Raw genomic sequence first — 23,296 nt, forward strand, 5'->3', positions numbered from 1 at the left:
TCTCCTCAGTGCAAGACACATGAAAGCCCACTTGGAATTTGCAAAAAAGCACCTAAAGGACTCTCAAACTGTGAAAAACAAGATTCTCTGGTCTGATGAAAACAAGATTGAACTGTTTGGCCTCAATTCCAAGCATCATGTCTGGAGGAAACCAGGCACTGCTCATCACCTGTGCAATACCATCCCAACGGCGAAACATGGTGGTGGTAGCATCATGCTGTAGGGGTGTTTTTCAGTGGCAGATATCGACCGGTAGAGATATCCTTAATGAAAACCTGTTCCAGAGCGCTCAGGACCTCAGACTGGGCCGAAGGTTCACCTTCCAACAGGACAATGACTCTAAGCACAAAGCCAAGACAACCCAAGGGTGGCGTAGGGACAACTCAAATGTCCTTGAGTGGCCCAGCCAGAGCCCAGACTTTAACCCAATCGAATATCTCTGGAGAGACCTGAAAATGGCTGTTCACCGACGGTCCCCATCCAACCTGACAGAGCTTGAGAGGATCTGCAGAATGGCATAAAATCCCCAAATCCAGGTGTGCAAAGCTTGTCGCATCATACTCAAAAAGACTTGAGGCTGTAATCGCTGCCAAAGGTGCTTCAACTAAGTACTGAGTTAAGGGTCTGAATACTTATGTCAATGTGATTGTGGTGATGGGGGCGTGGCCGAGCGACGTCTGTGGAGTGTGAGGCCAGGAGAGGAAGGATTGACACCTGGGAGGAATTAACTCTAACAGCTGTTTTGTGTTACAGTGAAGAGCTGGAGAGAGATATAGAGCAGCAAGAGCCACAGTTGAGGAGAGAGAGACCTGAGTCCTAGAATGGCACCCTGTTACAGAGAGTGCTTTTTGTTTATGTTATGAGCTACTGAGTTTTTTTTGGGTGTGCGCTGAAAAGCAGCATGAAAATAAATAGCCTGAAAGTGTGTAACTTCTTCATTTCCCCTGAACTGACCTTGAGAGTGTTACAGTGGTATTTCAGTTTTTCTTTTTTATAAATTTGCAAAGTTATCAAAAATCTGGTTTTTGCTTTGTCATAATGAGGTATGGAGTATAGACTGATGTGTAAAAAAAATAATGCATTTTAGCATAAGGCAAATATAACAAAATGTGACAAAAATGAAGGGGTCTGAATACTTTATGAATGCACTGTATATCTAACAAGGTTTTCTAGTTATGCTGACATAAAATGACCATAAGTTGAATTTACTTAAAAAACGTGATACAAAAATGCCAGATATATATTTTAAGTAAATCCAACACATAATTATTTTCAGTGTACTTTCATGGTATGTTTAATAGCTTTAACAGCCTGCCCCAATCCCCATAAAAAAAAAAATGAAAAAAAAAAAGATAATCTTTTAAACTTCATCATTTGTTTTACAAAAAAAAAAAAAAAAAAAAAAAAGCACATGGGTTTGGTATTTGTTTTTTAACAATAATTCTAGTGAACTAAAACTTTACATAAACAAAACTTTTTCAAGGTGCTTAATATGGGCATTTGCATGATTTTAAAACATTAGCCATTTTCAAGCATGTATTATAAACAAGACAAGCATAACAACCAAAGTATAAACAGTGTTAAAAAAATAAAAACAATAAATAAAAATAATAATATTCTAATAAGTACCCATAAAGGGTTAACAATGCATTTGGTTTTCAAATTTCATTTGGCACATTTCTGATGGCCCATGGTTGCCTGTAACACCATCCACATTTATGCAAAGCCTTCAAAATAAAACTGTGCATATAAATAATTTGCGGTTGGACACTTATAAATAAAAAGTACTATGATATTGTGATTTTGATAATGTTGTGATAACCTGAACAAAACTTGCATTTTCTGCATATATTATGAACTTTTCCCAAATTGCTAACTTCTGTGACAGAGCCCAAGGAAACACACCTGCATGCCAATCACAGCATAGATGAAGAACAGCATAGCTATCAGTAAAGCGACATACGGCAGAGCCTGAGGAAAAAAGCACAGGTTTCATGTTATTAAACTGTCACATTATAAACAACATTTAAAAAAATCCAATATGAACTTATGAGGCAAGATATGTTGCATATTATTGACTGTATCTGACCTGGAAAGACTTGATGAAAGTCCAAAGAAGGGTCCTAATGCCTTCCCCCCTGCTCAGCAACTTGACCAATCGCATTACTCGAAAAAGCCGAAAGAAGGTGATGGAGATGCGAGCACTGTCCTCTGTGTTCTGGGGGGGGGGTGTAGAGAGTCAATATTAGTCAACCAATCAGAAAAAAGAGAAAACACAGGGTATCTGGCTGTATTATGGCAGTCTGACCAGCAGAGGGCAGTACAATGTTGTTTTGAAATCCATGGTGAGTTAAAACATTTATTTAAAATCTGCAATAAATAAATAATAAGAAGGATTTGTTACTTGTTTTCCAAGAAAAATATCTAAACATCATAAATTTACTTGAGATGAAAAATTGTGTAAGACATTGAGATCTGTTTTTAGAGAATATACATTATCTTAAATCTGTTCCCACTGGATAATTGTTGGTGTGTGTGTGTGTGTGTGTGTGTGTGTGTGTGTGTGTGTTTAAGCATAAATCTAACTTAGATTTATGCTTAGAAAAAATAATAATAATTGCCAATGGGGTAAGAAAAATAAAATTATTTCAAGATATATTCTGTGAAAACAATTTTGCTTTTTAAGTAAATTTATTTTAGAATGTGTAGATATGCTTACTGGTAAACAACAACAACAACAAAAAAAATCTGATTTAGAAAATGTTTTTGCAGTGTAATTATAAGGCAAGTTTGACTAAACCAGTTTAAAACACAACCAGAGACCCAGTGTTGCAGGCTTACTTCCTAGAGAGGAAAGGAGGGGAGAAGTAGGGTGCATGCTGGATAAAAAAACCTTGCCATACTTGATAGCAGGCATTGGCACAAGCATGGCTCTCTGGACCAATAGCTACTTCATGCCAACTTACAGTGGGCCCCCAAACCTCACAGGTAAAAAGGTCAGATTGAGGTCACAACCTCACCTGATCCAACCCGACCTGACCTGACCTCAGGGGCCACTGACCATGCATCAGTGTCAGCGCTACAAACGTGAAGGGCCCAAAACCCCACACACACACTCACACGGTTTGTCACGTTTGGGTGACACTCTCCCTAATCGACTAAATAGTAAAAACATGAAAAAACAAAGAAACATCTTGACAAAGCAAACAAAGTAAATGAAGAGAAATCAAACTCAAACAAATGCAATAAGAAAAAAGGCAAAAACTCAAACAATTGAAGTAGGGGAGGGTAGAGATGAGAGTTAACAATGTTTAATCAAGATTTCAGAACTCAAACGGAAACCTGAAAAGAAATGCAGACTGTAAAATTGGGCAAAAAGCCCAGGAGGGGCAGAATTTCTTACCCCCGCCTCATCCACCTGTGGTGCCTCTGTGGGCTTTAAAATCAAAGACCTCAATTAATCACTCACTCATAATGTTTGCATATTCACTTATGCTTTAAAACGCACACACATTATTGGCACAACTTTGAGACAACGTTCAGACAGGATTTAACAAACTCTATATACTACATTTCTAACAAATAATATTTTATTAAAAAAAAAAAAAAAAAAAAAATCTTAGTTTTGTTGTCTTCTTTCCCAGTAAAATATGTAATAATTCATTTCGTGAGAAGCAAAATTGTGTACGCTAATATGTCTAATATGTATCTTGAATTAAGTTTATTTTTTTATTTTTTTTATCACATTGACAAATAATTTCAACCTTACAAACTTTTGTTAGATTTATGCTTGCAACAAAAAAAAACTATTTGATGAAAATAAATAAATTCATGTTATATACTCTGAAAACAAGACTTTTTTTTTTTTTTGCACAATTTTGCTCCAAGTAAATGTATCTTGTTTTGAGGCTGTTTAGATATTTTTACTGGAAGCAAGACAAAAATATTGACTAACTGAATAATTTTGCAATGTATTTGACGCTTATCACAGAAAAATTATCTTAACTTATGCATAGAACAACCTCACGTTGACCTAATGTACAATAGACAATCCTACTCCAAAACTTCCTGTTTCTGCTTATAGTGATGGAAAAATGACCAGCAATCAGAGAAAACCAGGACTATATTCACACAAGGAGCTTATATAACATGACAGTCCATCACATGACATGATTTTCTCCCGTGGATTACATAAGCAGCAATGGACAGCATTCGACGTACAATACCGTGCGCGCGCACACACGCACGCACGCACACACGCAGGCACGCACACACGTTTTAACAGGACAATGCAGGACTAGCACACACTTAAGCAACGATTACAACTTTGTAAACAAAAAAAATTATCCAGTAAAGTCTAAGTGACAACTATACAGACAAGTAACAGTGCCATAATGCCACATGGGTATTTCACTTCAATTTAAACATCTATGTTCCTCATGCAGAGATGTCTTGGAAACACAGTGTCAACCCTGTGATGAAAACACCAGTGTGTATTAGAAATAGAAGTGCTATGTACTGTAAAACTGTAAAATTAGCAGTGACAAGTGCTAGAATCAAAAATATATATTCCTAAAAGGATTAAAAGAATTGCACTGATTTACTATTACAATAACAGTTAACTAGCAACCACATGTCAGACTCTCACTATTGCAGTAAAAAATTGCAATAATTAACACTTTATAAACAGGTAGGTCAATTATCGTTGGAAACGTGCTGAATTCACTATAGACTGTCGATTGGTGATGTACAGTTGAAGTCAGAAGTTTACATACACCTTAGCCAAATACATTTAAACTCAGTTTTTCACAATTCCTGTCATTTAATCGTAGAAAACATTCCCTAACTTAGGTCATTTAGGATCAGTACTTTATTTTAAGAATGTGAAATTTCAGAATAATTGTAGAGAGAATGATTTATTTCAGCTTTTATTTATTTCATCACATTCCCAGTGGGTCGCTTTGTTAATATTTGGTAGCATTGCCTTTAAATTGTTTAACTTGGGTCAAACATTTTGGGTAGCCTTCCACAAGCTTCTCACAATAAGTTCAATTCTCTAGACAGAACTGGTGTAACTGAGTCAGGTTTGTGGGCCTCCTTGCTCGCACACACTTTTTCAGTTCTGCCCACAAATTTGTACCTTAACTTTGTTGTCCTTAAGCCATTTTGACACAACTTTTAAGGTATGCTTGGAGTCACTGTCCATTTGGTAGACCCATTTGCAACTGAGCATTAACTTCATGGCTGATGTCTTGAGATATTGCTTCAATATACCCAAATCATTTTACTTCCTCATGATGCCAATTATTTTGTGAAGTGCACCAGTCCCTCCTGCAGCAAAGCACCCCCACAACATGATGCTGCCACCCCCATGCTTCACAGTTGGAATGGTGTTCTTCGGCTTGCAAGCCTCACCCTTTTCCTCCAAACATAATGATGGTCATTATGGCCAAACAGTAAAATTTTTGTTTCATCAGACCAGAGGACATTTCTCCAAAAAGTAAGATCTTTGTCCCCATGTGCACTTGCAAATTGTAGTCTGGCTTTTTTATGGTGATTCTGGAGCAGTGGCTTCATTCTTGCTGAGCACACTTTCAGGTTATGTCGATATTGGATTCGAGAGGTATGATAGCTGCGTGGTCCCTTGGTGTTTATACTTGCGTACTATTGTTTGTACAGATGAACGTGGTACCTTCAGGCATTTGGAAATTGCTTCCAAAGATGAACTAGACTTGTGGAGGTCCACAATTTTCTTTCTGAGATCTTGGCTGATTTCTTTTGATTTTTCCATGATGTCAAGCAAAGAGGCACTGAGTTTGAAGGTCGGCCTTAAAATACCTCCACAGGTACACCTCCAATTGACTCCAATTAGCCAATTCGATGACACAAGTCATTTTTTCAACAATTGCTTACAGACAGATTTGTTTCACTTTTAATAGAATATATTACAATTCCAGTTGGTCAGAAGTTTACAAAAAACCAAGTTAACTGTGCCTTTAAGCACCTTGGAAAATTCCAGTAAATGATGTCAAGCCTTTAGACAATTAGCCAATTAGCTTCTGATAGGAGGTGTACTGAATTGGAGGTCTACCTGTGGATGTATTTTAATGCCTAACTTCAAATTCAGTGCCTCTTTGCTTGACATCATTGAAAAATCAAAAGAAATCAGCCGAGACCTCAGAAAAAAACTGTGGACCTCCACAAGTCTAGTTGATCCTTGGAAGCAATTTCCAAACACCTGACGGTACCACGTTCATCTGTAAAAACAATAGTACACAAGTATAAACACCATGGGACCATGCAGCCATCATACGCCTCAGGAAGGAGACGCATTCTGTCTCCTAGAGATGAACTTAAGTTTGGTGTGAAAAGTGCAAATCAATCCCAGAACAACAGCAAAGGACCTTGTGAAGATGCTGGAGGAAACAGGTAGACAAGTATCTATATCCACAATAAAGTGAGTCCTATATCAACAAAACCTGAAAGGCTGCTCAGCAAGGAAGAAACCACTGCTCCAAAACCATCATAAAAAAGCCAAACTACAGTTTGCAAGTGCACATGGGGACAAAGATCTTACTTTTTGGAGAAATGTTCTCTGGTCTGATGAAACAAAAATTTAACTGTTTGGACATAATGACCATCGTTATGTGTGGAGGAAAAAGGGTGAAGCTTGCAAGCCGAAGAACACCATCCCAACCGTGAAGCATGGGGGTGGCAGCATCATGTTGTGTGGCCATCACAGTGGCCATCACAAAGCCCTGACCTCAATTCGATAGAAAATTTGGGGAAGAACTGAAAAAGCATGTGCGAGCAAGGAGGCCTACAATCCTGCCTCAGTTACACCAGTTCTGTCACGAGGAAGGGCCAAAATTCCAGCAACTTATTGTGAGAAGCTTGTGGAAGGCTACCCAAAATGTTTGACCCAAGTTAAACAATTTAAAGGCAATGCTACCAAATACTAACAAAGTGTATGTAAACTTCTGACCAACTGGGAATGTGATTAAAGAAATAAAAGCTGAAATAAATAATTCTCTCTACTAATATTCTGACATTTCACATTCTCAAAATAAAGTACTGATCCTAACTGACCTAAGACAGGGAATGTTTTCTACGATTAAATGACAGGAATTGTGAAAAAATGAGTTTTAATGACTTCAACCTAAATGCATGTAAACTTCTGACTTCAACTGTAACTACATGTCTGTATCTTTGCAAAGCAAAAAAAAAAAAAAAAAAAAAGCAATAAAAATAAATCCTTTTAATTTAGGAATTTAAAAAGCGAGCCCGGGATACAAAGACTTTTTACTCTCTTATAAATATATGCTTTTATTTGCATACAAACACACAAAATATACTCCGTCAGCACATTTGGCTTAATAATAAAATAACAAAAACAAACAAAAATAAAATCATTATTAAAAAATCAAAAATAAATATTAAAACAGTCAAACAGTGGCAAAACAATAAAAAAAATAAAAAAAATAAAAATAAGAAACAGAAATAACAAAAAAGATGTATCCTTCATCTGGGAAGAAGGAAAGAACAAAAGAAAAAAAAAGAACAAAAGAACAGAGACTCCAGACAGATATGGATTCACACATACAGTCTAACAACCCTAATCACTTTCTTTGATTAACTATTTACAGTTGCATGAGAGGCAAATATTACATTATCTGGCCGTGGTATTTGATGAAGCATGCGTTTAAGCATTGGCAATCTGCAGACAGGCACGCACACATATACTTGGACACATACAGACATACACTGGCGGCCAAAAGTTTGGAATAATGTACAGATTTTGCTCTTTAAGAAGGAAATTGGTACTTTAATTCACCAAAGTGGCATTCAACTGTTCACAAAGTATAGTCAGGACATTACTGATGTAAAAACCGCACCATCACTATTTGAAAAAAGTCATTTCTGATCAAATCTAGACAGGCCCCATTTCCAGCAGCCATCACTCCAACACCTTATCCTAGAGTAATCATGCTAAATTGCTAATTTGGACAAGAAAATCACTTGATGTATATCAAACACATTTGAAAGCTATTTGGTTCGTTAAATGTTTTTTAAAAAAATTTTTTGTTCATTTTTGAGTTGCCACAGTATGCAATAGACTGGTATGTCTTAAGGTCAATATTAGTTAAAAATGGCAAAAAAGAAACAGCTTTCTCTAGAAACTCGTCAGTCAATCATTGTTTTTAGGAATGAAGGCTATACAATGCTTGAAACTGCCAAAAAACTGAGTCTTCAAAGACAAAGGACAACTGGCTCTAACGAGGACAGAAAAAGATGTGGAAGGCCAGATGTACAACTAAACAAGAGGATAAGTACATCAGAGTCTCTAGTTTGAGAAATAGACACCTCACATGTCCTCAGCTGACAGCTTCACTGAACTCTACCTGCTCAAGGTCCTGGTTAACCTCTGTTCCCTGATGGAGGGAACCAGATGTTGTGTCGATGTAGTGACACTAGGGGTCACTCTTGGGAGCCCAAAACACCTCTGGTCTTTGAAAAAAGGTCAATGGGAATTGGCGAGTGGTATTTGCATACCACTCCCCCAAACATACGGGTATAAAAGGAGCTGGTATGCAACCACTCATTCAGGTTTTGTGCTGAGGAGCCGAGACAAGGTCCCGGCCATTTCAGCAAGTAGTCCAGTGTTGTGGCAGGAGGGACACAACGTCTCGTTCCCTCCATCAGGGAACGGAGGTTAAGAAAGTAACCAGGACGTTCCCTATATGTCCCTCACTCAACGTTGTGTCAATGTAGTGACACTAGGGGTCCCTATACGAAACACCACAACTAGCTGAACTGTGTTACGTGAACTGGCGGTGCGAGACGGGCAGACCACTGTGTGCCTCATAGCCAGCGCACCAGGATGACACGTAACCTCCCCCAACGCTGTTATGAGCGTCGAACGGCCCTTCGGGGACAAGTCGACTGCCCAAAAGATAGGAACAGGCTAGCCCAGTCGTGGCCTCTTATCCTCTTTTTTTTCTCTCCCCAAAAAAAAGAGTGAAATTTGTTAACCGACTGGGGCCACCAGTGTCTATGTCGGGGGGGGGGAGGGGGACTCCCAAGGGGAAGACACCGCGGAGACCACACCCCTCCCAGAGAAAGGGGGGGGATTTTGAGTGGAAATACATCATATGGTCGGAAGTATGTCATGTGGAGAAGTCCCATGGTAGGTCCTACCCAACGGGGGAGGAATTTCAACAAACATGGTGACTGGGGCAGAGGGGCCTCTGCTCAAGGAAGACGCAGTTTACCAACAGGGAAACGAATTAGCGGAAGATATACGATGCATGGGGTCACCCATATGCGGAGCACCTACCCCAGTACAGGGCTTAGTTAGCACATGTACTGAGCCGGGAGCGAGTTTCTCCGCAAACTCGTCTGCCACAGGGCTCGGAGGAATTCATCCAGGGAACACACTTTGTGAACACTACTGGGAGTCAACAGCGCACGTCTTCAGCTCAGGGGAGGTGAAAGGCGCTATGCGCAAGCGATACACCTGGCCAGCTGTCCCGGACTTACCTGCTTGTGCCTGCCACTACAAGGGACGAAACCGGCTCAACCCGGAGATTGTAGAATCTCACAAAGGTGTTGGGTGTTGCCCAGCCCGCTGCTCTGCAAATGTCTGTTAGAGAGGTGCCACTGGTCAAGGCCCAGGAGGCTGCCACACTCCTGGTAGAGTGGGCTTGTAGCCCTGCAGGAGGCGGTATGTCCTGAGCGTGATATGCCATTGCTATGGCGTCAATGACCCAGTGGGCAATCCTCTGCTTGGAGACAGTGCTTCCTTTCCACTGTCCACCAAAGCAGACAAAGAGCTGCTCAGAGACTCTAAAGCTCTGCGTGCGATCCAAATAGATGCGTAAAGCGTGCACCGGACACAGCAACGTCAGGGCTGGGTCTGTCTCCTCCTGGGGCAGTGCTTGCAGGTTCACCACCTGATCCCTAAATGGGGTCATGGGAACCTTGGGCACATAGCCCGGTCGGGGCCTCAGGATCACGTGAGAGTAGCCCGGACCGAACTCCAGGCATGTTTCGCTGGCAGAGAATGCTTGCAGGTCTCCTACCCTCTTGATGGAAGAGAATGCAGTCAGGAGGGCAGTCTTTAAAGAGAGTGCCTTAAGCTCAGCTGACTGCAGGGGCTCAAAGGGGGCTCCCTGTAGACCCTGAAGAACTACAGAGAGGTCCCATGAGGGAATGAGGCACTGTCTGGAGGGATTCAACCTCCTGGCGCCTCTCAGGAACCTGATGATCAGGTCGTGCTTCCCTAAGGACTTACCGTCCACTGTGTCATGGTGTGCCGCTATAGCGGCTACATACACCTTCAAGGTGGAGGGGGACAGCCGCCCCTCCAGCCTCTCCTGCAGGAAGGAAAGCACTGACTCGACTGCGCATCTCTGGGGGTCTTCGCGTCGGGAAGAACACCACTTAGCGAACAGACGCCACTTCAAGGGATACAGGCGCCTCGTAGAGGGAGCCCTACCCTGAGTGATAGTCTATCCTGCGTCCCGTCTAGGGGCCAGACATGGATATTCCAGAGGTCCGGTCGTGGGTGCCAGATGGTGCTCCGTCCCTGAGAAAGAAGGTCCTTTCTCAGGGGAATTCGCCAGGGGGAGGGCTGTCGCGAGGAGCGCGAGCTGGACCACCTGAGGGTGGAGTCTCCACTCTCCCCTGAGGGTAACCTGTCGTGACAGTGCATCCGCTGCAGTGTTGAGGTCGCCCGGGATGTGAGTGGCTCGCAGCTACTTGAGGTGTTGCTGACTCCAGAGGAGGAGACGGCAGGTGAGTTGTGACATACAACAGGAGCGTAAACCACCTTCCAGGAGCCGGCAGCTGTGTGCCCATTGCATACAGCGACCCAGCCCGTTTTGGAGGCGTCTGGCATAACCACGACGCGCCTGGAGACCTGCTCTAGGGGAACGCCTGCACGTAGAAATGTGGTTTGCTTACCAGCTCCAGAGCAGTGGGTTTACTCGTCCCTGGGTCACCCATCTCAGGGGCACTGCAAAGCCTTTCTCAGGTTCTTGGCGATCAGCCGTGAGATGGGTGGCATCTGCTTCATGTGGTGGGCTCCACACGGGGCCGGGCCACGAGGGCGGGCTACAGCAGAGCCGGTGCAGTCACCACAGGAGGACGCCCTTGGTGACGAGCAGACGGGGTGCGGGATCTTGAGCCGTGCCGGGCCAGGATGTGTTGGATAGCCTCCGTCTGCTGCTTCACCGCCGAGAACTGCTGGGAAAAGTCCTCTACGGTGTTGCTGAACAGGCCATCCTGGGAAATGGGGGAGCCAAGGAACCGTGCCTTGTCGGCCTCTCCCATCTCGACCAGGTTGAGCCAAAGGTGGTGCTCCTGGACCACCAAGGTGGACATCACCCGCCCGAGAGACCGCGCCGTGACCTTCGTCACCCGGAGGGTGAGGTCAGTCACCGAGCCTAGTTCCTGAATCAATCCCAGGGCGGAACTACCCTCGTGCAGTTTTTTTAGCGCCTTGGCTTGGTGGACTTGCAAGAGAGCCATGGCGTGCAGGGCAGAGGTGGCTTGTCAAGTGGCACCGTAGGCCTGGGCCGTCAAGGATGACGTAAACCTACAGGCCCTGGACGGGAGCTTCGGTGGTCTTATCCACCGGGGGGATCGCCAAATACCCCTTGGCAGCCCCGCCATCGAGGGTAGTGAGGGCAGGGGGAGCTGAAAGATCGGGACCAGGCAGTAAAAGGTGCCTCACATGACCTTTTCAGCTCCTCGTGCACTTCCGGGAAGAAAGGAACTGGGGCATGGCTGTGAGCGGCGCCGTGGGCCCAGGAACCAATCATCGAGCTGTGACGCTCGTGGCTGCCCGGGAAAGCATGTCTGTCATCTCCGCGTCAGCCTGTGACTGGGCGACCGTACCTGAGGGGGGAAGCCCAGCTGAGGCTTCCGCATCCGACTGGACGAGCCCGCTCTCCGATGCTGCGCTCGAGAGCTCATCACCTTCGCGGCTCCGGACAAGAGGTCGAACTTGCCGTGAGACGAGCCGGCGGACTCATCCGGAAGCCTGATCGGGGCAGACGAGCGTGCTGGGGAATGGGAGGTCCGTGGGGGGATACCCGGCGGAGGTGGTCCCATTGAGGTCCCCAAATCGCCCCCAGTGCTAGCCGCGCTGGCCTCATACCCATAGGTAGAAGGACCGAGGCAGGGAGCCGCTGGAGTGGCTTGCTTTCTTACGAAGGCAAGCTGTGACCACAACGTTGCCATGGTCATGTTCTCGCAATGAGTATATGACCCATCCACGAATGCTGTCTCCGCATAGGTAGCGCCCAGACATGAAAGACAGCGATCGTGACCGTCAGAAGGAGAGAGATAATGACCGCAACCAGAAATAACACACAAACGGAAGGGCATCTTTAAAAAGACATTCCGTGTGTGCCGCTCTTTTAGAGAAATATACTCTTTTTTTTTTTTTTTAGAATATACTCTTTTATTTTCTCCCGAAGCGCCCAGGGGCATTCTCTGCAGTGCACCAGTGCAGAGGGGGAGAAGCCGCTGAAATGTGCCGTCAGATCCAGCAGAGGTGAATGAACAGCCGTGAGAATTCAGCTCAGTGAGCATCGACCGTTCGGCTCTGAAGAGGAAATCTGAATGAGTGGTTGCATACCAGCTCCTTTTATACCTGTATGTTTGGGAGAGTGGTATGCAAATAGTGCAGGCCTTATGGGAAGAATTGCAAAGAAAAAGCCACTTTTGAAACAGAAAAACAAAAAGAAAAGGTTAGAGTGGGCAAAGAAACACAGACATTGGACAACAGATAATTGGAAAAGAGTGTTATGGATCTTAACCCCATTGAGCTTGTGTAGGATCAGCTAGACTGTAAGGCGCGTGAGAAGTGCCCAACAAGACAGCCACATCTATGGCAAGTGCTACAGGAAGCGTGGGGTGAAATGTCACCTGAGTATCTGGACAAACTGACAGCTAGAATGCCAAGGATCTGCAAAGCTGTCATTGCTGCATGTGGAGGATTTTTTGATGAAAACTCTTTGAAGTAGTTTAAATTTACATTACATTTTATTCAAATTGTAATAGTAATTTTTCACATTATTAATGTCCTGACTATACATTGTATACAAGTACCAATTTCTTTGCATAGGAGCAAAATCTGTACATTATTCCAAACCTTTAGCCGCCAGTGTATATTTAAAGTTTTTCTCAAACACACTTGCTCGCAATAGCAGCAATACAATGCTCTTTATTCCAGTAGCACTGTGGCATCTTCATGCATTTTCCTGCAAAAGAGTCACCACACGAGGGTGCTCTAACAATCCAATGCAAGAGAGAACAGTAAGAGACAATGCAGATGAAGGAATAAAAGAAGAAAGGAGGAAAAGGAGAGAAAAAAGGAGGGCAGAATGGAAGGGCAAAATGGAAGGAAGGAAAAGGGAAAAGAAGGAAATTATGAAAGAAGGAAGGAAGCGCAACAGAAAGATGGTAGAAAGGTAGAATGGATGGAAGGTAGAAAGAGGGATTGAAGGAAGCCAGGAAGGAAAGAAGGAAGTAAGGAATGAAGGAAGAATCTGGAAGGAAAGAGGGAGGGAGGGAAGGAAGAATAAAAGCAAGGATGGATGGAAAGAAGTAAAGAGGGCAGGATAGGAGGAAGAAAGATCAGCAATAAGCAGTAAGAAAGATAAATAAAAAGGAAAAGAGCAATTGAACAGGATCATGCAGCCTGGCTTGTTTCTACACACCTGCTCAACTAAAGTTCTCACTCGTCAGAGCTCTAAGAGCTCACTGAAGAAAGACAGAACAGAGACACAGACAGTCACTCAGCAGACAGACACCACATCTACACACATAAATTTAACTCCATCTATTAGCACTGAACAACCATTTATAGATTTGGTGTCAAAACGAATTTGTTTTTATGAATGACTGCGCAGCAGGTTTCGTAAATAAATTTAAAAAAATGCCATACCAAATCTCCATAGTTTTAGCAATAAAATGTAAACTTTTAAAGTTGTTTAATGATGGTAGCTGTTTCTGTGGATGCCATAAGGCAAAGTGATTTCATAAAAATAAATAAATAAATAAATAAAATCCGTAACTTGGTTTGCCAGTGATTGGACACTCAGCTTCGTTATTTAGATTTTTATTTCAATCAGCTCTGAGCTCCAGGGCCATTCTGTCTGGAGGTGAGAAGGAGGTTTTGAAAGAGAGAAATTTCAAACTCAACAAGCACTACACCGCCTGGGCACTGACCGGAGGGGAATGGAGCGGGTGGCCAAGCGCCATCTGCAGAAAATGAAGCTAATGTTAGCAGCTACATATCATGCAACAGGGGATGGGCAAACCAGTCACTCCAACCACTCCAAGATTGGGTGAAAGTCACACATACCCCTGAGTGGGTATTAATGGGTATAGATATAAGCATAAGTAGATCAGACAGCAAGACACAACACAGTATAAATGGATGATATGTACTTGCTGTTGGATCTAAGGCTTTATATCTATAATAGCTGAATCTAGCAAGCTTAAAAGCTACTAAATAAAACAATATGTGATAAAAAGTTTCATAAGGCTTTCAAAATGATGATTAAGAGATATAGGCAAATTTAAATTTGTAAACACAACAGGGATCTAGAAGTGCTGCTACGTTTGATAGAAAACCTTGTGAAACCCGTTGATAGTTTTATCACCAATGAAAAGCACCAAGACAGATGAAGACAAATATATCTAGAAAAGAACATAAAAAAGGAGCATAAAGACATACGTATACAAAGACAAGACGCAAGTACTCTCTTATCTTCTCTTACACATAGTCAAACACACAAAACTGAAATCTATTAGCAAAATATACACATACTCTCATTAAATGTACACATTCATACACACACATGTAGAAAATAAATGCACAACTACACAACCAATGAAAATGGCCACAATACAAACACCTATAGGGACAATATACACATATATAGACTTATATATGGACGTTGGGACATGTAAGAACTCCAGAGAAATAGCACTGTAGCTCAGACAGCAGAGTGACAGGGGTGTAAGATGAGATATGAAACTAATATTCAGCTTGATAGTGTAGATAATAGTATCAATAATTACCTGTTGATTTATTATCTACATACTGTGCATAGTATCTTAATTACTTAAAAGCAGACACGTGTAACAAAGTGTGAGTTTTTCCTACATCATACTATATGTCTGAAACTGGACAGTAATTGTGAGATAAAGGATTATAAACACTGTAGCACCATTAAAGAAACCACACAGAAAAACTTTGTTATGGCTCTTAAAGGAACACTCCACCGCTTTCCAGCATCACCCTCTTCATGATCAGCATTTGATCATCATAGTCAACAACAAAGTGTCTCCATATAAAAAAGCTTATAGTAAGTTTAGGTATTATTGTAAGTGTTTTAAGTGTTCTCAATCCAACTTGCTTTTCAGGTAAGTGAATTTATATTTGATTCAAAGAGACATGGATTGATTAAAAATGTATAAACAAAGAAAGATGGCATTTAAAACTGCACATTGACTAAATTTGATGCTGAAAAGTGGTGGAGCACAAGTCATCAACCTTCCTGCCCTCAAAAACAAACCATATATTATGCTGATTTGGCTTGTAATTAGTAAAGCTCAGCTTTACTTTTATCATGCAAAATCAGTAAGACACAAGTATGTTTTTTTCTTTTGGTTTAGATTGGTCTTGATGACAATATGACAACTCTTAAACCAGCACAATATTGTCAAACTGACAAGGACATGTTTGGCCTCATAACACTTTGTAAAAATAAAGTCATTATGAAGCATAAAAACAAGCTTCACATCTTGCCATACTTGCCTCTACAAGTTTCTATGGAGACAGAATGGAAGAACAAGCGTTAGAGAAACCAACTGATGGATTTCTGCAGTTCTCACAGCATTCTGACACATTTGGATTTGATACCACTGATTCATGTTCCACACAAATACTCATATCACAGTGAACAGTAAAGCAAAAACAGATTTCAGTTAATGTTTTCTTAGTAGCAGAGTCCCCTGGGTTCACCGGGTGTTGTTTTATTTCAGATAAGCAAGGGAGAGAAACAGAGTGGCTGTTAAAGTTATTAATGTTAGACATTAGTGTATTCACAACACAAATAACTCAAGACAACATACAGTAGAGCGAAGCCTTGCAAAAAAATGTGTGGTGCCATTTTGAGGATTAAAAACTGACAGGGAAAATGTTTGTTGTTGTGAAAATGTATTGTCAATTTGTTGAACTCTTTTAACTATTAAAGGGATAGTTCTAAAAAATGAAAATTCTACATTCATCATTTACTCCCCCTCATGCCATCCCAGATGTGTTTGACTTTCTTTCATCTGCCGAACACAAATTACGATTTTTAGAAGAAGGTTTCAGCTCCATACAATGCAAGTGAATGGTGACTGGAACTTTGAAGCGCCAAAAAGCGCATGAAGTCAGCATAAATAATACATAAGACTCCAGTGGTTAAATCCATGTCTTCAGAAGTGATATGATAGATGTGGGTGAGAAATAGATCAACATTTAAGTTCTTTTTTACTAAAATCTCCAATAACCAAATAACCTTGCACACCTGAAAATTAGTTTGTAGGTGCATAGGACATACAATAGTAAAGCCAAAAAAGAAAAAAATCCTGCACACTACCTTAGCTTGCAAAGAACATCATAACATTTTATTGCAATGTTTCGGTCACAAGACCTACCTACGATAAATCTCCACCTTTGACCAGCCCCGACCAGAAGGTGACGATGTGCATAAATAATAAGAATTGCCAAAAACAAAGAAGAAGAATGTGAAAGTGGAGATTGATAGTAAAAAAGGACTTAAACATGGATCTGTTTTGTTACCCACACCAATTATATAGCTTCAGAAGACATGCATTTAACCACTGGAGTCGTACGGATTACTTTTATGCTGCATTTAAGTGCTTTTGGAGCTTCAAAATGTTGGTACCGATTCACTTGCATTGTATGGATCTACAGAGCTGAAACATTCTTCTAAAAATCTTTGTTTGCATTAAGCAGAAGAAAGAACGTCATATGCGATCTGGGACGGCACTCGGGTGAGTAAATGATGAGAGAATTAACATTTTTGGTGAACTATTCCTATAAAAGGTGGTAACCTAGAGTGGAAAATTAACTCGTGGACTCATCTAGTAAATGATCAACACATAATACTGGTGTCTGGCACAGTAGTCTGGTGTTGGGCATAGATATAAGCATAAGTAGATCAGACTTTTTTTGCAAGTCTACACTTAGAAAAGAGAAGACGGTTGTACTTACGTTGACTTCAGTGATAGCAATATCTACGACGCTACCGACAACGATTAAGGCATCAAACGTGTTCCATGCGTCTGTGAAATAATGCTGTTGATAAAGAGATCACCACACACAAGGAAGAGAGGAAAGGGGGAAAGAAATGAAAAGAGAGAAATTAAAGAGTAGAAACATATGTTGTGGAGGACACATAGGGTAAGACAAGAAAGAAATAAAGAAATTAGATCTCAGTAGTCAAGGAAGCAAGTTGTCATTGAAAAGTAGCTCAGCCTGAGCTGAAATCTGAGTCTGTATGAGACTGAAGATGTCTTAAGATGTGGTTGTCAGCAGATATAAGAGGGGACAGGGTCTTAAACTGTGGTTTACTTACATCAGTCTCACTGAGCACTATGTCTACAATGCTGCCGATCACAACCAAAGCATCAAAGACGTTCCAGGCATCCCCAAAATACCCCTGAGAGATGCAAGGGTGTGGACGGCCAGGATATAATATGTGTGATTGGTTAGCAATCAGCATAATTGGCATTAGTAATGTGACTATGCAGGAATTCTTAGTGTAAAACTTTATTGGCTATTTCATATACTACTATTAATGTACTGTATCAATTAACACACAAACTAAATTAATAGGCCTTTTCGCACCAAGAGCAAATATCTGACAAGAGCAAATAGTGGTGGGTACTTTGATTCATTGATCATTTTGATTTTATTCACTGATTCTTTCAATGACCATTTCTAGAGAATACATATTTACTCCAGTACACAAATGAGCATCTTTTATGTCACGAGTGAGTCATTCTAACATTGACTCTGACTGATTTGCTTAAAAACACAGAATCGTTCACGACCAAAACAATGGAAGTGCTAAGAATAATTTGTTCACTAAAAAGAGTCATTCAAAAACACTGATTCATTTATGAACGAAACACCATTTGTTTAAAGCAGATTATTGAGAGCAGTGCAGAGAATGGAGCTGTGCTTGATGATTTGGCTTCTTTTGGAGCTATTTTTGCTGGCGGAGAACTAACTGACCAATTTTTGTCTTAAACAATTCATTTTATTTACTAGGGCTGTTAAACTATGAAATTTTGTAATCGAACCAATTACATGATATGCTGATTAATTATTTGAATTAATTGTAATTAATCGCATATATATATCTATCTTTGCTGAGAAAGGCCCTCAAATAACAGTAATTCGATATATGATGATTAAATAATTATAATACCATACCTATATTAAAATAATTATAAATATAATATATATTATCAACATAATAATTCAGATAATTAGAATGCATTATATTATTGTGGCAGACGAGTTAAGCAGTGATAAGACAATACAAAAATTGGCTTTAGAAGGCAATATATTATAAGTTACAAAAACAGTTTTGGATTAACATGGAACAAACGGCACATCGTGAACTACCAGGACAAGAGGGAAGCATCTCTCTTTGGTGGGTGTATAACTTGAATCGGTACGAATTTGCCACCTCGTACTTTTGTGATGAATTCTTGTGAGATCGGGTTGCATTAAACATAAGCCTATCATTGGCCAACAGTCCACAGCAATCCATTTTGCAATTGAATTCATCAATCTGTCCAAGATAGATTTATTATATACTTTTCTAAGGACATGTCAATGTACACATGCATCAGACGGATGCTTTTGGAGCTTCTCACTTTGGTTGTGTCTGATCATAAACACAGTGTTTTTAGGTTGTCGTGTCAAGTTAAACGTAGTTGGAACTTAGAAAAACACGTCTTAAGATCCCTGTATTCGGAATTGTGCTCCATCCAGCTGTTTGAATGCAAAAAAACGTCCTCATCTTGTGCTGTCTGCTGTTTGTAAGTGTGGTTTGTAGGGATGGGCGGATCGATCCTAAAGTCGATACTTTAGGATCAATCTGATACTGATGTTGTATCAAAAATATAGATCCTCACACAAAAATATCGATTCTAACCTTTTTTTTTTTTTTTTTTAAACAAACTAGGGATATTATTATTTGGTTACCATGAACATGTACAATAATCATAAGCTTCAAAGTGAAATAAAAAGGATTAGGCTATATTAGCAAATACTTGTGCAGGATGGGAACTTTTCTTCTTCCGCTCATCTCAACATGCATGCTGAAAGACACAAGCAGACAAGCGCTTGTGCCATCACAAGGCTCGTTCAAACAAGAAGGTTCAGTGCCTTGTAATGATAGAAAATCAGAGAAACAGCTTCTGGAGTAAATTCACACTAAAATAACAACATATCTAAAGGTGACATTTCTTATAATGAGTTTGTGTGTAATTGTTATTAATAATAAGTAATACAAAAAAAAAAAAAAAATAGGCTGTGTCCGAAATCGTTCACTCATTCACTATATCTCAGCAGTGAGTGAACAAAATGAGTGAGTGAATTTGGATGCTGACATCTTATTGTTGTATTTATTTGTTATACTTTAGTATCTTTAAACTCCAATACAAGCTGGGTAGTGTTTCTGAGTGCATAGCGCCCTCATCCGACCATAAACAGCACCAAAGTTATCATAACCTACATGTTATAACCGAATATTTAAATCATCCACAGAATTATCATTTCCACTGAGTGCTGTCTCCTGAGTTAAAATAATATCACCTCAGTGAATTATTTAGTAAATAAAGAATTCTTCAGCTTAATGGCAAAATTCTGGGACCCACTTTATATTAGGTGGCCTTAACTACTATGTACTTAACCATTTGATACAATGTCCTTATTATGTACATACATGTTGTTGCATTGTAATTACATTTAAAGTACTTGCATTTAATTACATTTGTAGTTACACAGTTAAATTTACCCCTAACCCTAACCCAACCCTTACCCCAAAACCTAACTCTAAACCCTTATCCTAACACTAACCCTACCTTTACTCCTAAACCTACCCATACCTCAACTAAGAACAACATGTAGTTACACAGTAAATACATAGTCTTGTATGTACAGTATTTAATGTTAGTACATAGTAGTTAAGGCTACCTAATATAAAGTGTGACCAAATTCTGTATAAAATATAAAGTGTACATCTTAAAATGTATCTGTATGTTTTGCCTCTCTTTATTTTATTATGTTATTTGAATCAAGTAATGATATGTCAAAAAGTAATTTAATACATTCAGCATGAAATAAAACATTGCAGGAGTGAAGGATGCAGTAAACACCCAGCTCGTGCGTCTTCTCCGCTGTGGATTATGGGCAATTAACCGTCGTCGAGTGTATGTCGAATTATTAGAGTGCATTGTGGGTAAGAATGAGTGAACAAAAGTAGGGAATGAGTGGCTCACTCAAGCTATGTCTCATTTCGAAGGCTACACGCTAGGTAGGACATGTCCTTTGAAGGCAGCAGTATACGGAGCGTCCTCCTTTATACATGCCTCGTTTAAACGAGTCAGCCTCGTAGAACAAACGGAAATAGATCTTATCATGGTTGCTATTATAGTAAGCCACTCTTTAACAGGCACGAGCGCTTTGAGTGAGAAGGGAACAAAGTCCCTTTGGAAGGGAATGTATGAGGTAAATTTTAGGAGCGTTATAATGATGTAGAGAGAAAAGAAAATAGATTTTACAGGTGTACTTTTAGTCTATAATACTTTGTTTTAATTATATATTACTATAATTCTACATATTATATACTCTGCACCCATCTACTGAGGTACGTTAACTTGGGAATTAACACTTACTTGTTTGAACATCATATTTTTGGGCAATTTGGCATAATTTTTTTTAGACATTTCCGCTGAAGCAAAGAATTGTGGGTTGTGAGTGCCCATGAAGGATACACCTCGAGCATCCTCTGAATTCCCGTGAAAGAATGTCGCATTCGAAGGCTGCATTCGGAGTGTCCTACTCGTTTTTCTGAAATGAGACAGCCACGATGACGTATGCGGCCGACAAATGTGACCTCCGGAGGATGCAGCCTTCAAAATGAGACACAGCAGAACTCAGACACTCTTACAAAATGGCGGAGACCCGAAATATAGTGGATAGGGGGTGGTTTCAGACACAGCGATAGTTAACCATGGTTTTACTAAAGTAATATTGTAGTTACCATGTTTGCTTTTTTGTTTTGTTTTTTGGCCTGAAACCATGGTTTTACTACAGCAATATTGTAGTGAAACCATGGTTCATTTTTGTAAGGGTAAACAAAACAGAAGTCTAATAATTTTCTGTTTAGGCTCACAAATGTAAAAAACATGACTTGAATTATGACTAAAAATAATATTTTAAATTACCCATTTTATCCCAAGAAATCGCGAAATCTATTTAATAGAAGTATCGGTATTGGTATCGACGATATTGGACTTGAAATTATTGGTATCGGATCAAAAATCGTATCACCCATCCCTAGTGGTTTGTTGTCTGTACAGCTGTGCGTTGCCTATACAGCTGGAGTTTTGCTTACTGCCCCCTGCTGGAAACAGGTGGTACTCCAAGCTTGAATTTCTCCAATGGTAGGAATATTCCTTATTACGGTCTGGGGACATGATTAATTGCATGATTAATCATTTTTTTAACGTATTATTTTATATAATTAAACACAGTGAATGTATGCATTAAATCGACAGCCATATTATTTACTTGTTTGCAACCATTGTATAAAATCAATATCACTTGATCTTGCTGAAATATCACGTCAGAAAAAGTGCACAAAATTTGTATTAGCATATGGTTTTGTGGCTTTCGTTGTCAATTTATTTTGGTTTTACATTTTGTTCTTGATCTGAACAGGCCTTTAATTTGGAAAATGTACTAAATAAAACTACTGAAAAAAACAATTATCATGCATTTATCTTGCACAAAGGAAGAACCATGCTGTTGCCAGTTTATGGACTATGTGCATGCAGTGTCTAAATTAGTCTAAGAAGACACTGCAAGTCAATGCACACAGAAAAGGCAAAATATGCAGCATTGCACACTGAGCCGCTTACTAGCATTCTGTCCTTCTTCTGAACACAAACCTGCAAGTGTTAAAGTGGGAAGTGGGGCAAAGGAAGGTAATGTAGGAGACCGCTTGCATTTAAAATGCAATGATGCTAGTGCTGTAGAAATTATACAATTCAGCTTTGATAATAGAAATGATATGTTGTAGGTGTGCATCTGTTTGTGTGTATGTGTTTAAATGACTCACCCGGGGTTTGAAAGCGATCAGTTTGAGTACCATCTCCACAGTGAAGACAGCAGTGAAGACCATGTTTAGAATGTCCATGACATAGTTAAACAGCTCAGACTGACCGTAATGCTAGAGGGCAAAAGAAATTTACTTAAGAAATCAAATATCATATTTTTTTCTGCCTCTGAAACAACTTTTCTACTGACATAACCAACTTCAAATGTGTGTGTAAAAATAAAATTAACCAATAATATCATCAGCCAACAATCCATGATCAACTTTAATCCAGATGGATAATTAAGTTCCACCTAACACTATTTCCCACTGAATGTTCTGTGTCACTTGGAAATACATCACATTATGGAAGTTAAATCCATTGCCAGTGCCTTTTTAATGTTGTCTTTACAACATACCTCATATGGCTAATAAAAATGAACTAACAAAACACAATGATTTACAACTTACATGTATGAATGTATAACATATAAAGCATAGAACTTTTAATAATTATAACGTTTCAACAACTATCTGAACTTTAAGCAAGAAAGTACACTTCTAATAAACCATAAAATAAGAGGACATCATCTAGGATAATATAAAGAACGGTACCTGCACGGCGAGACAGATGGTGTTGAGTAAGATCAGCACAAACATGATGTACTCGAAGCCGGTGGAGTTCACTACATACCAGAACTTATACTGATACGGGTTCTTTGGGATGTATCTTCTCAGAGGACGTGCTTTTAATGCATATTCCACACACTGACGCTGAGAACGACACAGATCAACTGTTCATGTTTTTGCTTTTTAATTTTGCCAATGCATGTAAGGTAATGCTTTACTCAGTATGTTAGTAAAGC

The 23,296-nt window shown here is 40.2% G+C and overlaps 1 protein-coding gene across 1 annotated transcript in view; it reads right to left on the reverse strand.

The window, feature by feature from the left end:
- Positions 1–23,296, reverse strand: part of cacna1da (calcium channel, voltage-dependent, L type, alpha 1D subunit, a) — a 146,118-nt gene that overhangs the window by 38,973 nt on the left and 83,849 nt on the right. Inside the window, exons 29-35 of the mRNA XM_051675488.1 lie at positions 23,046–23,204; positions 22,455–22,565; positions 17,670–17,753; positions 17,306–17,389; positions 3,404–3,436; positions 2,090–2,218; positions 1,906–1,971 (exon numbers count right to left, since the gene is read on the reverse strand). Of these exons, the coding sequence (XP_051531448.1) occupies positions 1,906–1,971; positions 2,090–2,218; positions 3,404–3,436; positions 17,306–17,389; positions 17,670–17,753; positions 22,455–22,565; positions 23,046–23,204 (666 nt within the window). The remainder of the gene's footprint in view (positions 1–1,905; positions 1,972–2,089; positions 2,219–3,403; positions 3,437–17,305; positions 17,390–17,669; positions 17,754–22,454; positions 22,566–23,045; positions 23,205–23,296) is intronic.

Source organism: Myxocyprinus asiaticus, chromosome 37 (assembly GCF_019703515.2).
Source record: "Myxocyprinus asiaticus isolate MX2 ecotype Aquarium Trade chromosome 37, UBuf_Myxa_2, whole genome shotgun sequence".
NCBI classification, from domain to species: domain Eukaryota; kingdom Metazoa; phylum Chordata; class Actinopteri; order Cypriniformes; family Catostomidae; genus Myxocyprinus; species Myxocyprinus asiaticus.